At 48.8% G+C, this 14,488-nt stretch overlaps 1 protein-coding gene across 2 annotated transcripts; it reads right to left on the reverse strand.

Annotated features, from left to right (window-relative positions):
• Positions 1 to 1,104: 1,104 nt before the first annotated feature.
• YKT6 (YKT6 v-SNARE homolog) lies at positions 1,105 to 14,423 on the reverse strand. 2 transcript variants are annotated; one of them, XM_007981456.3, is made up of 7 exons: positions 14,159 to 14,423; positions 10,743 to 10,825; positions 8,917 to 9,017; positions 7,915 to 8,019; positions 7,201 to 7,266; positions 4,275 to 4,376; positions 1,105 to 3,151 (listed from the first exon to the last, which is right to left on the reverse strand). In XM_007981456.3, the coding sequence occupies exons 1-7, from the start codon at positions 14,260 to 14,262 to the stop codon at positions 3,116 to 3,118; spliced, it is 597 nt and encodes a 198-aa protein (XP_007979647.1). In that variant the 5' UTR covers positions 14,263 to 14,423; the 3' UTR covers positions 1,105 to 3,115. The 2 variants fall into 2 exon arrangements, with proteins under 2 accessions (XP_007979647.1, XP_007979648.1); XM_007981457.3 differs by lacking the exon at positions 4,275 to 4,376.
• Positions 14,424 to 14,488: the final 65 nt, after the last annotated feature.

The raw sequence follows: 14,488 nt of genomic DNA on the forward strand, positions 1-14,488 counted from the left end.
AGAGGGAGCCTCACTCTGTCACCCAGGCTGGAATGCAATGGTACGATCCTGGCTCACTGCAACCTCTCCCTCCTGGGTTCAAGTGATTCTCCTGCCTCAGCCTCCTGAGTAGCTGAGATTACAGGTGCCTGCCACCATGCCTGGCTAATTTTTGTATTTTAGTAGACATGGGGTTTCACCATGTGGGTCAGGCTGTTCTCAAACTCCTGACTTCAAATGATCCGCCCACCTCGACCTCCCAAAGTGCTGGGATTACAGGCATGAGCCACTGTGCTCGGCCCATTCATCACTTTTAAATAGCACCCTCTGAACAAAGCTCCCTGGGCCATGTGACCCCAAGGTTTACGCCTGCCCACCCAGGTCTGGCAGGTCCTCAGAACAGGAAAAGCTGAGCACTGCTCAAGGTTGCTTGCTGGGCCAGACAGAGGCCTCTGCCTTCCAGGCTCACAAGTACAGGCTGAAAGCAGCCTTGGGCCCATCTCCCTGGGAGGCTGCAGAGGCTTCAGAGGGCTCCCTGAACTCAAAACCTGATGCAAGACTTGAATTTGACTTACCCCTGGTTCACCAAACAACCTGCAGGGGTCAGCTTTGGCTCTTCCAGGAAGCAGGAAGCTTCCAGGCACCCTGTGGAGCCCCCTCTGCTCCTGAAAAGTTGCCACCTGTGCTTGGTGGGATGCCAGGTGGTCTCAGATTGACCCTGGGGTCAGCTCAGCGGCGAGGGACAGGAAGCCTACAGCAGGATCAGGATGGGGCCTCCTGTCCCATGGCTCTGCAGCCATGAGGCAGCTTTCCCAGGGGGGTTCTCCTGGTTGCAGCTAAGACCAGGCAACAGGATTCAGCAATGACAGGGCTGCTTCTACTCCAGGGCTCCCTCACCTGGTTAACAGCAAAAAAGAAAATACAGTTCCTGCTAGCAACGTCTAGAGAAAGGTGGTGAAGGAGTCAGGCCTGCAGCTATCACTCCTGGACAGGGGCCAGCCAGGATAACTTGGACCCTTGCGTGCAGCAGGCATGCAGGCATACAGTACGAGGCCGCTTTCTCCCTGGGGCTTGGTGAGGAAAGGGTTCCCCTGAAGCACAAAGAAAGCACAGGACCGACCATTGTGGAATTTCAAGACAACTTTATCCAGACAGGCGCCTCTCAAACAGAACACAGGGAAGTTAGGCAGCAGTTCCTAAAATACAGTCTTGCCAAGTGATTTACAACAGAACACAAAAGGAGCAGGGGATCTGTGGGCGGGGCCGGGCTGGGCCCTCTATCTCACATGGCCTGAGTCAAGGCAGCCCGCCCTGCTTGGCAGGGGCTGACCTGCAAGCGGAGATCTCACTTCCTCTTACCCCAAATTCACACCTGCATTTTCCCCGCCCCCATCTCTCCCCAGGGTCCTCAAGTGGGGAGGGAGACGTAGCATCCCTCAGATCCAGGCCCACTCCACTCCGTCTCTGGCACCAGTGGGCAGGCTGGGTCTGGGCCTCAAGGGGCCCTCGGCTTAGGGTGTCTATGGCAGTAGGAAAATGGCATGGACAGGCTCTTCAGCAGTAGGCCAAAGTCCTCTGGCCAGCAGTACCCAGAGAAAATGGGCAGCAGCAGGTAAACCATCCAGGAGGTGGGGTCCTCTGAACCCATGGCAGACACTACCCTCCTGCCCAGCCCCTGCCCACACTGGGGGTCAGGACCACTGAGACTCTGGTCAGGACAGTGGGTGCTCTCAGCAGTGTGGCAAGCTCAGAGCAGGGCTCCCAAGGACCATACCACACTGGTTCAAAACGTAGATGACACCATCCCAGCAGGAGCTTTCATGGGGGCTGGATCCCAGGGATGCATCCTGAGCACAGGTTGGCAGCCTGGAACATAACACTAGGACCCAAGGGATTCGGAACATCCTGGGCCCATCTCCTGGGCTGCTCGAGTCTGTTTCCATGACTTGGGCTGTGAGTGGGCCTCCTGCCAGGTGGCAGGGCACAGCTTAGACCAACCCCTTGGCCTCCATCCCCCATGCAGCTGCCTCTGACCAAGAAGGAACTAGCAAGTCTATGCTGGCCAGACCACAGGTGGGGTGCTGGGAGTCCTCAGGTTGGCTGGCACCCACTCCTGGTGCCCATGGGAGAGACCCACTTGTTCAGATGCATAGGCCTCAGGCGGTTCAAGGCAGTCTTGCAGCCAGAGAGGCAAATAAAAACCAGTTTTGAGAGACCACAGCACCTGCTGCTTTGATCGTGATGTTCAAGGCAAGTTGCAAGTCAAGGCAAGTGTCCCAGAGGCCCTGGGCAGCTGAGTGCACCTGTGTTTGATCTTCCCCTGATGATGGACACTCCCAGCTGACCATCCAAACACCAGGAGAACATCCCCCTTTCCTGGGCTTAGTTCCTAGTCTACTTGCTGGTACGACCTCAACCCACACACTCCCTGCTCACAATGCAGTTCCTTCTAAACCCTCCCACAAGCCACCTTTGTGGGTCTTGGAAGCTGCTTAGGATGGGCCCTGCCCTCTGTGGGAAGCCAATCCTAGCAGAAAGGTAAGCTAAACAACAGTCTCAGAATCTGAGACCCAGTGACTGTTCCCCCAGCCCCAGGCCTTGGGCCTGAAGTGGGGGCCTGCCTGTGGCCACTGTGGTGGGTTCACTCCCACCCCCAACAGTGGCCCCAGGAGAGGCTTTCCCAAGAGTCTTCAAACTCCACCCACCCCAGCCCTAGCATCAGGGACTCCCCACCCCCCCACTGGAGTGTTAATATCATTAATGTACAAATAAAATCCAAAGATATACCAAAGATCGAGAAACAGCTGGCTCTGACCTCCCTCCCACAGAGCCTTCCCAGGGTTAGCTGAAAAAGAGCCCTTTGGCATCTACAGAAGCCAGTTGGAGTTTATGGTTTCATTTGCCCAAAAATACACCTTTGGGGACCTCAAATTCTTTCCAAGAATCACTACCACACATATGAATTTGAACATTCGCCACCCTTCCACCATCCTTTTCTCCCAGGAACTTCAAAATAAAAATGGCCAGTCTGCCGCCACTCTGGCTCCTCGTCTATGGCTGTCTCTTCTTTTCCAGGGGCTGCAGTTCTGATGTGAATGATGGTGCCATTCCAGCGCTGGGCCTCTGGCAGGCTGCATCACATGATGGCACAGCATGAGTTTTGTTTCCGGGCCTTGGAAAAAAAACAAAGAGAAGCTGAGAAGGAGTACTGAGGAAGTCAGGAAAGCCCCAGTCCTGGCAGTGGTAGAGGGAGCTCCATAGGACACAGCCAGCCAGATAAACTAGCACTGGAACGGGGTGGGGGAGGCCTCGAGGGAAGCTGTCCACAAGTGATTCCCATCACCAAGCACAAGGTGGGCCCCAGTTTCCAAAACTAGTCTGGGATCTTTTTTCCCTTCTTTTCTCACACCCCATTAATGCTATCAAAAAGTGAGTAAAATTCCTACAGTTAGGCCAGGTGCAAGCAAAGGACCAATAATACAAATGGGATTGGCAGAATATCTTAACTTTGCCCTACTCTTGTCTTCAAACAATGCTATCTGACCACCACGGTGGTGTTTCTTCCTAGAAGATGGTCCTGAGAACAACAGATGTGGTTCCCACTTGGGATGTGGTTTGTGGGGACCACTGTTGCCACCTTCTCTCTTGCTTTCTGGTCACAGACTATCTTCCTAATCCCACCTAGCCATCTCCCTCCAATGGGCACATGAAAACAAATGTGTGTGGACAGACCAAGTATATTTGTCCCTATGACTGTCCAACCATGGGCCATCTCCACACAGGAAGACATGAGCACTGACCTGAGAGAAAGCGGCAGTCAGCAGCACCCATACTTGTCAATGAAATATTTCTGTCAAAGGGAAATTAACTAAAAGCTTAAGAACCTCTTCAGGAAGGCTGAACTGCTTGAATCCTGAAGACTTATGTCTAACTACTCAGCAGAAAGAGGAATAAGATTCAATAGTAAATCTCTGGTGATCAGAACTTGAACCAGCCTTCCTGGACCGGGGGTAGGAGTTCAGAAATAAGCCAGAGCAGCAGAGGGCAGATCAGAGGCAGGGGTGGAACAAGGCCTCGGCCTGCATTGACTCCATTGGTGCCCAAGTGAACTGCCTCCAACCACCTGGGTCTGAGGCGCTCGCCTTAGGCTCTGGTTGCACAAAGAGTGAAATCCCCATCCACCATGATTCAATAGTCTAAGAAAGACCTGTTTATAGTGGAGAGTGCCAGAAGCAGCAAGCTGCAACTGCTCTCTGGAGAGAACACCCAGGAGGCAGCAGGTGCTGGGTACTCACAGTTTTATAGAAGGCTTTAGACTGCGTTCCCAGCACCTCGGATTTGGACACCAAGTCATCTAGCTTCTCACCTCGCTCTAACAGAGACTCCATGGTGTTGTGCTGGACAAAAGAGACAAGAGAACCCAGCTCTGTTCAGTACGTGCCCTAACATGAGCCCCTCGTACTTCAGTCATGGGGGAAAGCGCCTAACCTGGGTTCCACTCCAACACACACAAACTTCACCTCTAGGTGTCAAGACTCGGTCCAAGAATAGTTACTGTCCAAGTGGATGGAACAGAACCTGGTGACATTCCCGTGAAATCTAGAAGATCTAACTGGGATGTAGCAGACTTCCCAAAAAGCTGTCCCCAGCACAGGCTTAGATAACCAGCACTCCAGGAAAACTCCCACTCAGGAAAACTACACACACATTTATATATACATTTGTGTGTGTGTGTGCGCGCGCACATGTGTGTGTGCATGGGGCTTTGGAAAAAGAGTAGCTGGCACTATATGATTGTACTGGGTTGGAGAGTGACCTGCACCACCTCCCCGTCCCAACTGTGCCCCAGAAATTAACATCCCCAGAATCTCTGAATGTGACCTTATTTAGAAATAGGGTCTTGGCAGATGTAACTAGTTAGGAAGAGGTAATACTGGATTAGGGTTGCATCTAATTCCATGACTGATGCCCTGGTAAGAAACGGAAACACACACAGAAAAGGTCACGTGACGGCAGAGGCAGAGTCTGGAGTGACATACCTCTAATCCAAGGAACGCCAAGGACGGCCAGCAGCCACCAGAGGATGGAGAGAGGCCTGTGACAGACTCTCCCTCAGAGCCCCAAAAGATACCAGCCAGGCCCACAGGGCTACTTGTTAACAGCAAATAGCTGAGGGTATCTGTCGACAGCAGCCACAGGAAACAAAGGTGGTGGGAAATGGCTACTGAGCACTTGATGTGAGGTGAGTCCAAACTGAGCAGTGCTCTGAGCGCAGACACACCAGACTTCAGATGCAAACTCACGCATGCCTCATTAATAAGTTTTATACTGAAAAAAATAGTAAATTTTATACTGATTACATGTTGGAAAAATTGTATTTGGATATACTGGGTTAAGTAAAATATATAATTAAATTCTACTTATTTTCCTTTTATCATTTCAAAATATGGCTCCTAGAAAATTCTAAGTTACATACATGCCTCAAATATATACCGGACAACACTATGACAGAACACGTTCTGCCTTCTAAACGGGCTATGTCCTAAATGTCATCACTACAAACTCTGACTTAGGAAATGAAAACACTGACCCCATGGGAAGGGGTCTAGAGATGGAGGCCTCACAAGAGCCAGCAGCTCTGCCACCAGGGCCCTCAGGAAGCAGCAGCTCACTTCTCTCCCCAGATGGCCACTGCTGCAGCAGCTGGATGCACACATGAAGTGCCACAGAACGAGGAGCCAGCAAGAATGTCCTTCATCCCTACACACAGCTGAGCAACTCAAATTTTTAACACAAAAAGTTAACTGATTCAGATATGCACACCAATCAACTAGGTTTACAAGTGCAGCTAGATAAGGCTGTGCGAATAGGACTCATCCACACGCCACCGTGGGGAGAGGAGAAACAGTGGGTGTCCCAGGTGTCATGGTACTCAGACTAGGACTTGAGCAACAGAAGAGATGGCTTGAGGAGAAAACGGAGAAATGCCACCCAGGTGGTAAAAAAGCTCACAAGGTTTCAAAAGACACAGATACCATGAGACTTTCACGTCTATTATTCATTCCAAAGTCACGTTATTTGGAGTGCGGTCAGCAGACATGTGTTTGAAGCCCCTGGGATGCTTTTTATACAATGCAGATTCCCAGGCTCCACCCCAGGCCAACAACCCCAATCCCAGGAAACGCTGATGTACACACTAAAGCCATGCCTGTGTAATGGTAAAGCTTTGTATTTGGGCTTCAATCCACTCTAGGTATCTATCAACTGCTGAGCACAGTATAAACTAGGCACTGTGTCATGAGCAGGATGGAAAAATGTCCCAGTGCTTATACGCTGGTCAGGGAGACATGTAAACAAGCAGTAACAAAACTGACATCTGATCAGAAAGGCCCAACCTTCAGTCGTCTGTGTGTGAGCTGGGCAGGAAAGGGTATAAGAGAGAACAGGGTGCAGTCAGGAGACTGTGAGTTAGGGAGTTTGCACTTTATCCTGGGGTGGATCTGAGAGCTGCTGAAGGGTTCTAAGTTGTGCGGATCAATGACTACTGTCTGGTGGACAGACTGGAGGTGAGCAGGAAGCAAAGGGACCACTTAGAGGCAAAGGCCGTAAGAGCCAAACCTGAGAAAAGCAGATGGCTGCTTACATTCCACTTGTATGCAAAAACTAAAAAAAAAAAAAAAAGGGAGTTGAGGCAGCAGTTACAAATCAGGAGATTTCAGCTCAAAATGCAAGGTTCCGGCTCTTTTCAAATGGGCCTATGTGACAACCCTGGGCCCGTATTCCAGAAACTGCCCTGTGGTCAGTGTACTGTGGTTCAATCTGTTCACCTTCAATGCAAACCCTGCAAGGGCAGGCACCTGTGGGGTATGGAGGCACCTGACACCCCAACAAAGCCACCAGGGTGGGAATCCAGGTCTTCAGAGGCCAAACCCTAGGAACCCAGTAAATGCCCAGACAGGCAGTAGCCACAGGGAAGGGAGACTTGAGGGTTCCAATGGTTCCCAGCTTGGTTCCCTAGAAACAATGGGTGCCATTAACCAAGACAAGGGTATAGGAGAAAGTCTGATGCCCGCGGTGAGGGAGGGGGTGGGCAATCCCACTTCCTGGAGAGTGCTGTAGTTACTATTCCATTAAAACGAGGATGGATCTGTGCATGCCTGGCCAGTGGCAAATCGCACCCCCACCTCAGTTCTTGGGCTTGCTCTCCATCTTCCTGCTTACCAGAATGATTTTGGTCTCATCTAGTTCGGCCTGCACTTTAGTCATGGGATCAGCTTCTCGTGGGTTCTAGGAAAGAGTGAAAAATAATAAAGTCAGGACTGAAGTGGCTACCTGGAAACAAAGCACAAAACCGAGGAAGCTGGACAAGCTTTCACAGGTTAAAAACCACAGCCTGGGCTGGGCACAGTGGCTCACGCCTGTAATCCCAGCACTTTGGGAGGCCGAGGCAGGTGGATCACCTGAGGTCAAGAGTTCGAGACCAGCCTGACTAACATGGTGAAACCCTGTCTCTACTAAAAATACAAAAATTAGCCGGGCGTGGTGGCGCATGACTGTAATTCCAGCTACTTGGGAGGGTGAGGCAGGAGAATGGTTTGAACCTAGGAGGCGGAGGTTGCAGTGAGCTGAGATTGTGCCATTGCACTCCAACCTGGGAAACAGAGCGAGATTCCATCTCAAAAAAAAAAAAAAAAAGAAAAAGAAAAAACCCACAGCCTGTTTAACATGTAACAGAAACCCACAGCCTGCCTACAGCTTGCGTTCCCAGGTCTGAAGGTGGATTCTCTGTTTTTCAAACAGAAGGCTTGAGAGAGACCACCAGCATCAAAAGCTGTCAGAAGCAACCAGACCAGAACTATCAGGGCAGTTGGCTTTTTCAGTTTCACATGGATTCTGGGCCACATGGTGTCTGCATGAAGCTTCCTTTAACCCTACCTGGTATCTACTGAGGTGACCATCCAGGGCTGGGTAATGGATTGTAGCAGGGGATCCTACTGGCCAGTCTATCCTGTCAACTTGCTTGGAGAATTCATCTAGTACCTGCAAGACAAAGGAGCCTCAACAAGCCTCCCACTTTGCACTCACCAGTAGTATCAACGACAGGGCTTCACCCCTGAGCACCTCACCCTGAATGAGGCTCCTTGGCCCCAAGAGCCCAGGAAGGAGGAATGAGGGGGACATATAATGGCAACAGAGAAAATGTAGGCTAAAGTTATTTCCAAATTTTTATCATTAAAACGTATCCTAAATATTCTGAGAATCAAAAGTATGCCCAGCCTGAGATGAACCTCACCTGGGGAGTAATAAAGGTATTTGAATTTTAAACCACAGATTTCCAGGAAAAAAGGGCACTGGCCCTCTAATTTTCCAAAGCAATTTTTTTTAAAAGAGAATCAGGTCCCCTGGATTTAAGAAACCACCAGATTCCATGTGTTTGGAGGTATTTTGGTGCTCTGGGGTATAGGATGAAGCCTCTGACTTCAAAGAGTTTATATTAGTAATTAGCACTGTACACACAAAAAATTAAAGAATGCTTAGGTGCTAAGCTCTGTGGTACAACTGACAGACATCAAGGTGGAGGGATGCAGCAACTGCAGAAGGCAATGTGGAGAGTGAGGGCATTCAAGAGGGAGACTCCTTGAGCAGAAGCACAGGGGGCGAGAACACGAGGCACAGCTGTCTCCAAAGGTCCCATCCCAGAGATGCTGTGACTCAGTGGCCTAGACCCCGGTCACATGAGGGACAGCACCGGGGAGGAAACCCATGCAGGGAGGCCAAATTGTCTCTTGGATTGCAGGAAAGGGGGCTGAAAAACGTGTTGACTTTGGACACATCATTTCATCCCTTATGCCTCAGACGCTGCCATCACCCCCTGTCCCAGTCCATAAATATGGCCATTCATCATCCAAGTCCAGTAGAGGCAAATCAAAAACTCACCTTCTCCAGCAAAGTAAAGGCCACCCGGGATGGGTATTCATTGTCGGCAATGACCACACCTGCAAGACTATCATTCCGGACATAGACATGGCACAGATAGTCTAAGGAGACAAGAGATCAGACACATGGATGCTGACATGAGGGTTTCAGACTTCTTTTAATCCCCCCAAATCAAAGCATCACAATGTTAGGCCAAATGAAGTCACTCTGAAGCTCAATAGCTCTGGGCAAGTCTCGTGGAGAGGCTTAGCAGCACAGTCAAATGGGCCACACAGAGGAGCTTGGCCCAACACCTGCTTTAGGACCAGTAAATACCCAGAGGCCCAGTATGCAAAGCCAGGGCTTAAAAGGAACAGCCAGCATTGCAGAAAACACACCCTAGACAACATGTCCCCAGGAGCATTTCCAAGTGTCTTCCTTGAGTTCAGGTCAGGCCAAGTTATATCTCGGGGATTCGGAGCCCTTGGGGCTCTGTGCTGCTCCCAAACTTAGGGAACCCTGGACAAGCCAAGAGGCCTCTGCTTTCTTTAAAAAATCCTTTCAGAGCAGCTGAAAGACAGGAAATTACCACCCAGGGCCTCAGTCTTCCATATTATAGCAGCCTGCTGGGTTTGCTCCACTCTGGTGGGTGACTGGGAGTAAGGGGGTTAGTCTAGAAAAAGATTAGCCACTGCCAGCTAAGGCCTCCAGTGCACTGTGCTAAAATCCTTGTATGATTGAAAGGCACAGTTGTATAGATCTTCTGCAAAATATTCACAATCCACAGGATTGTTCATTTTCATCACTTTGAAAGGATTCAGAGTTGATACAGCTAACCATATCCCCAAGGAAAGAGAAACGTAAGGATTACAGCTTACAAATAAGAACCTTCTTGTCCTTAAAGATCTGACCCAGAAGATTCCAATGCTAAACAACAGAAAAACAAATAAAAGAGGAGGGAATGATGGTGAGCCCCTGAAATCAGAAAAGAGCAGAGATAAATAAGAACAAGAATGAGGAGGAGGAAGAGGACAGGGGATTGTCACCAATGCTCTCCAGATTTTGTATACCATCCCCAATTAAGATTCAAACATGGGGTCAAAGTGCATACCCTCCAAAGAAACTGAGAACCTGGTCAGTGGGGGAATCATCTTTAAGTAATAAATGTGGGAAGGGCAGACACAGTTTGAAGGAGAACAGAGCAAGAACACTGAATATTTCACTTCTGTGATGTTAACAGCACAGAGATCCCACATAAAGTGTATATATTCAATCCTGCCTGTATCATAACTGACATTTATATAATCAATTCAGTAACTCCATGTCACGTGACTTGAGGTTAGCATATGTGTGAGATGATCTTTGTCTCTACCTAATGAAACATGTAACTCTTTCCTGATCTGTCCGTATAACATACACATCTAAATAAATGCCTAAACCTGAATTATTAGAAAGAAAAAATAGTTTTTTCAGATTCCTGGTCAAAAAATCTATGATGCACAGAATGCATATAGTACCTCAACAGTGCTAGCTGGAAATTCTTTTTTGAGGGGTCTGCAACTCTGGAGAGGATAGGGAAGAATATGATGTGAAGGCTGCTTACTGCTCCAAAAGAGTCAGACCCTCATCTTAAATGAGTCTAAGTTTAAGGGCAATTTTATCTGGGAAGCTCAGACTTCAACAGTGGGCACAGAATTCTGCATAAATAGGAAAAGGAAGAGGGGGAAAAGAGAGAACAAGCTAGAGGAGGAGTAGGGTCCCAGTAGAAAGGAGAGAGCTGGGTGCTGTGTGAGGAGAGGCATGGCAGCCAGGCCAGCACACGCACAGAAGTTGGAGGGTCTTCTTACCTTGTTCTTTGACAGAAGCTCTAGTGCCTTTCGATGAACGCTCCACAATCAGTTGACTCGTGAAGGTCATGAATTCCTGAACGCTAAGAAACACAAAATGTATTTATTGCCTACTTCTTATCACCTTGTCCTCAACACAGTGGAAAGTGACCTCTGGGCTTATACATTAAGTAGACATTGCTTCTTGGTTTCATTCCTTTCCCTCCCACCCCTAGTAACAAACACTCTATAAATGAGCACAATTACTGATAATTATGAATCATCACCACCATGAAAGCTACATCTGTTTGCTACCTAGCTCACCAAAACAGGTGAATTTTCTGGGGGTTTTTCCACAGGATACAGTCAATTGTACATTTTGGTCAGAGTATAATTGGAGATGCAATGGAAAAACAAGAGGTAGGTCCTGCTCTCAAGGTCCCAATAACTTCCAAGAAGCAGGACAAATAAGAACCGCACTAGAAAAAAGTAGTGCAAAACCTGTCAGGCAGAAATGCACAACCATTTATGGCTGTGTCCACATGACAGACCCTTGCAATGCTACATAGGCCCATAGTGAATGCTAGCTCAGGTCTGCTGGGGCTCGTCCACAGACCGAGTGCAAGGCACTCTGGATGGAATAAAAGCAAACTGCTTATCCAAGACAAAAAAGTGGGAAATGGCTCAGACAAAGGGTGAAAGGGAGAAGGTCCATCATGGGCTCAACAGAGATCTATCCAGAACAGAACAGTCATAGGAGATGGTACAGCCAGAGGAACAGGTGCTGACAAGGAGCCTCCAATTGGGGATGTGATATAAAGGGCAGCCACGGCCATCAGAGCAAGGTGCTCAAATGCAAGTCTGCAGCAGGCTCCAGCAGAGCCATATAGGTAACTGAAGGCCTGACTCTGGGCCTGTGTGTTGCGCCTCCACAATAAAAAAATCAAGATTTGTGCAACAGTTAAACGAGGTAATACGTGTAAAGCACTTGCAACAATGCCTGCACACATAGTATTACCTGTTAATATCTTGAGGGACCGAAGTGATCAAAATAACCCCTCAGAAAAGAAGACCTTAAACAAGGAAGGCTTTGCAGTAAACCTAAAGAGATAGCACTTGAGGTACGGCTATAAAGAGACAAAGGAAGAACTGCATTGTGACAGCATGTATACAAAGGCCAAAAAAGCTGGGAAACTACTTTTTCAAGTTTGGGATCTGGTAATTATGGGGCACGAAGGATGTAAGTAAGGAGATCTTATAAGAAAATGAGCTCAGGCCGGATGCGGTGGCTCAAGCCTGTAATCCCAGCACTTTGGGAGGCAGAGGCAGGTGGATCAACGGAGGTCAGGAGTTCGAGACCAGCCTGGCTAACATGCTGAAACCCCATCTGTACTAAAAATACAAAAATTAGCTGGGCGTGGTATTGCGCACCTGTAATCCCAGCTACTTGGGAGGCTGAAGCAGGAGAATTGCTTGAACCCAGGAGGCAGAGGTTGCAGTGAGCTGAGATTGTGCCACTGCACTCCAGCCTGGGTGACAGAGCGAGACTCCGTCAAAAAAAAAAAAAAAAAAAAAAATCAGCTGGAACATGTGTTGTTTTAAGACATATTAGTAGAGATGTCCCTTTAGTGCTGTAGCTGTTAGTCACTGGAAACTAGTGTGTGTCCCAAGCAGGTAAGGTATAAGTCCTACAAGTGAAATCTCTGAGAATCTTAAGTGCTAATGGGAAGGAACAAGGAAAAAGAATCAGAGCCAAGTTGGCACCAAAAGTTCCATCTGAGAAAAGCAACAACACAGAGCAGTGAATGTAGGCCATGGTAAAGACTGCAAAGACCAAGAACTCCAAGAAGGAGCTAAAAGATGATGCAGCAATTCCGCTTCTGGGTAAATACCAAAAAAATACAAGCAGGGTCTTAAAGAGATATTTGTACATCCATGTTCATAGCAGTGTCATTCACAATGGCTGAAATGTGGAAGCAACCCAGGTGTCCACTGACAGATGAACAGATAAGCAAAATGTGCTAAATACATACAATGGATTATTCAGCCTTAGAAAGGGAAGAAATTCTGATACATGCAACAAGATGCATGAGCCTTGAGGACATTACGCTACATGAAATAAGCCAGACACACAAAAACTATATGATTCTATTTATCTAAGGTCGCCAGAAAAGTCAAAATCACAGAGACAAATTAGAATGGTGGTTGCCATGTGCTGGGGTAGAAGGGAATGGGGAGCTGGTGTTTGATAAAAGTTTGATAAACAGGAGTTCTGGAGACGAGTGACAGTGATGGCTGCACAACACTATCCATCTATTTCGTATCACTGCACTCACCACACGCTTAAAGACAGTGAAGATAAATTTTGTGTGCCATTTTACCACAATTAAGAATTTTTTTAAAAAGAACTCAAAGGAGCAGAAAGTTTCAACAAAATAACAAATTTTTTTTTTATATCCAGCAAGTCTTTGACAAAGAACTCTCATCAAGAACCAGCTGCACTGAAGCAGGGAAAACAGAATCCAAACGGCAGATTCCATCAGACTTTGAGACAAGATGACCATAGATACCGATCACGTAGGGTCCTTCTTCTTTCGTGCCTGAGTCACCCCACTCCCTCCCACGAATGGTCTGGAAATGTCTGTGTTACTTTTAACACGTTCCAGCAATTAAAGCGCCCCCAGAAACAAGTAAAAACCTGTAAGCCCTACAGATCCCACGTTTCCTTTGAATCTTCAGTGTGGAATCCTTTTGTACCACTAGTGTCCGACTAAAAAGCGTTAAACCTGGCTTTTAGTTCTAGCTGGTTGTGAGATAACCTCTTGGTACCTCAGTGACTTCACCCATTAAAAACAAACAAACAAAAAGCATATCAGTATCTCTCATACTGAACTGTTGGGAAGCCCCGCTAGAAAATCAAAATATGGCCCTGAAGATGCGGCACCCAGGCTCCCAGAGTCAGAATCACTGGGTGGAAGGTGTTGGTCTAAAATATAAATTTCGAGGCCTCAATCTACTAATTCAGAACATCTTGGTATGAAGCTTGGAAACCTGCACTATTTCACAGTTCCCTGTGAAATTTTACACGACAGAAATTTGAAAAACACTCAGTAGAGAAATATATTCTAGAATGGTATACGCTCTTTAAGAGAGAATGTTGGATGGTTCCTCAAAGGTACAGTCCACGGCCAGATTCCACTATAGGAGACCAAGCCCGGACCGCAGACCCCGGGCCCTCCCCGCCCCTCCCCGCCCCGCCCCGCCCCTGACCCCAGCCTTCTCAGACCCCGGGCACTCGGCCACCCTGCCCTGCCCCTACCCTCCGGCCTCCTTGACCCTCCCCTGATTCCTCCCCCAACCCCAGGCCCACTCCGACTCGGACCCCCACCCAGTCCTCTCCGCCCGACCGCCACGGCCGATCAGCCTGTGCCGCTCACCTGGATCTCTGGAAAAAGCTGAAGGAAGACACATCGTACGCGGCTTTGAGCAGCACCACCTTGGCCTCGCCTTTGTAGAGGACGCTGAGGCTGTACAGTTTCATGGCTCCGCGCCCTCAGGCCGCCCGCCTGCCCAGCCGCGGGACCCGCTCTCAGGGAGCAGCGCGGCCGCCGCCCCTCGAGACCGCCGCCGCCTACCGGCCTCTCAGCAGCCCGCTGCTGACGGGGCCACCGCCGGCTTCCCCCTCCCGGCTCTCAACCCACTTCCGGATCCGGTCAGCCTGATTGTGGGTTCTCATACCCCGGATGCAGAAATGTGCGGACGGAAGT

This window comes from Chlorocebus sabaeus, chromosome 21 (genome assembly GCF_047675955.1).
Source record: "Chlorocebus sabaeus isolate Y175 chromosome 21, mChlSab1.0.hap1, whole genome shotgun sequence".
Lineage (NCBI taxonomy): Eukaryota > Metazoa > Chordata > Mammalia > Primates > Cercopithecidae > Chlorocebus > Chlorocebus sabaeus.

What these genes read in the sequence shown, in the direction of transcription:
- YKT6 (XM_007981456.3), bottom strand. Translation starts at nt 14,262, where the DNA reads ATGAAACTGTACAGCCTCAGCGTCCTCTACAAAGGCGAGGCCAAGGTG. An exon ending in AGCTTCTGTCAAAGAACAAG is followed by an intron (nt 9,018 to 10,742) that starts GTAAGAAGACCC and finishes TTGTCTCCTTAG; the next exon opens with ACTATCTGTGCCATGTCTAT. An exon ending in CTAAAGCCTTCTATAAAACT is followed by an intron (nt 3,152 to 4,274) that starts GTGAGTACCCAG and finishes TTTTTTTCCAAG; the next exon opens with GCCCGGAAACAAAACTCATG.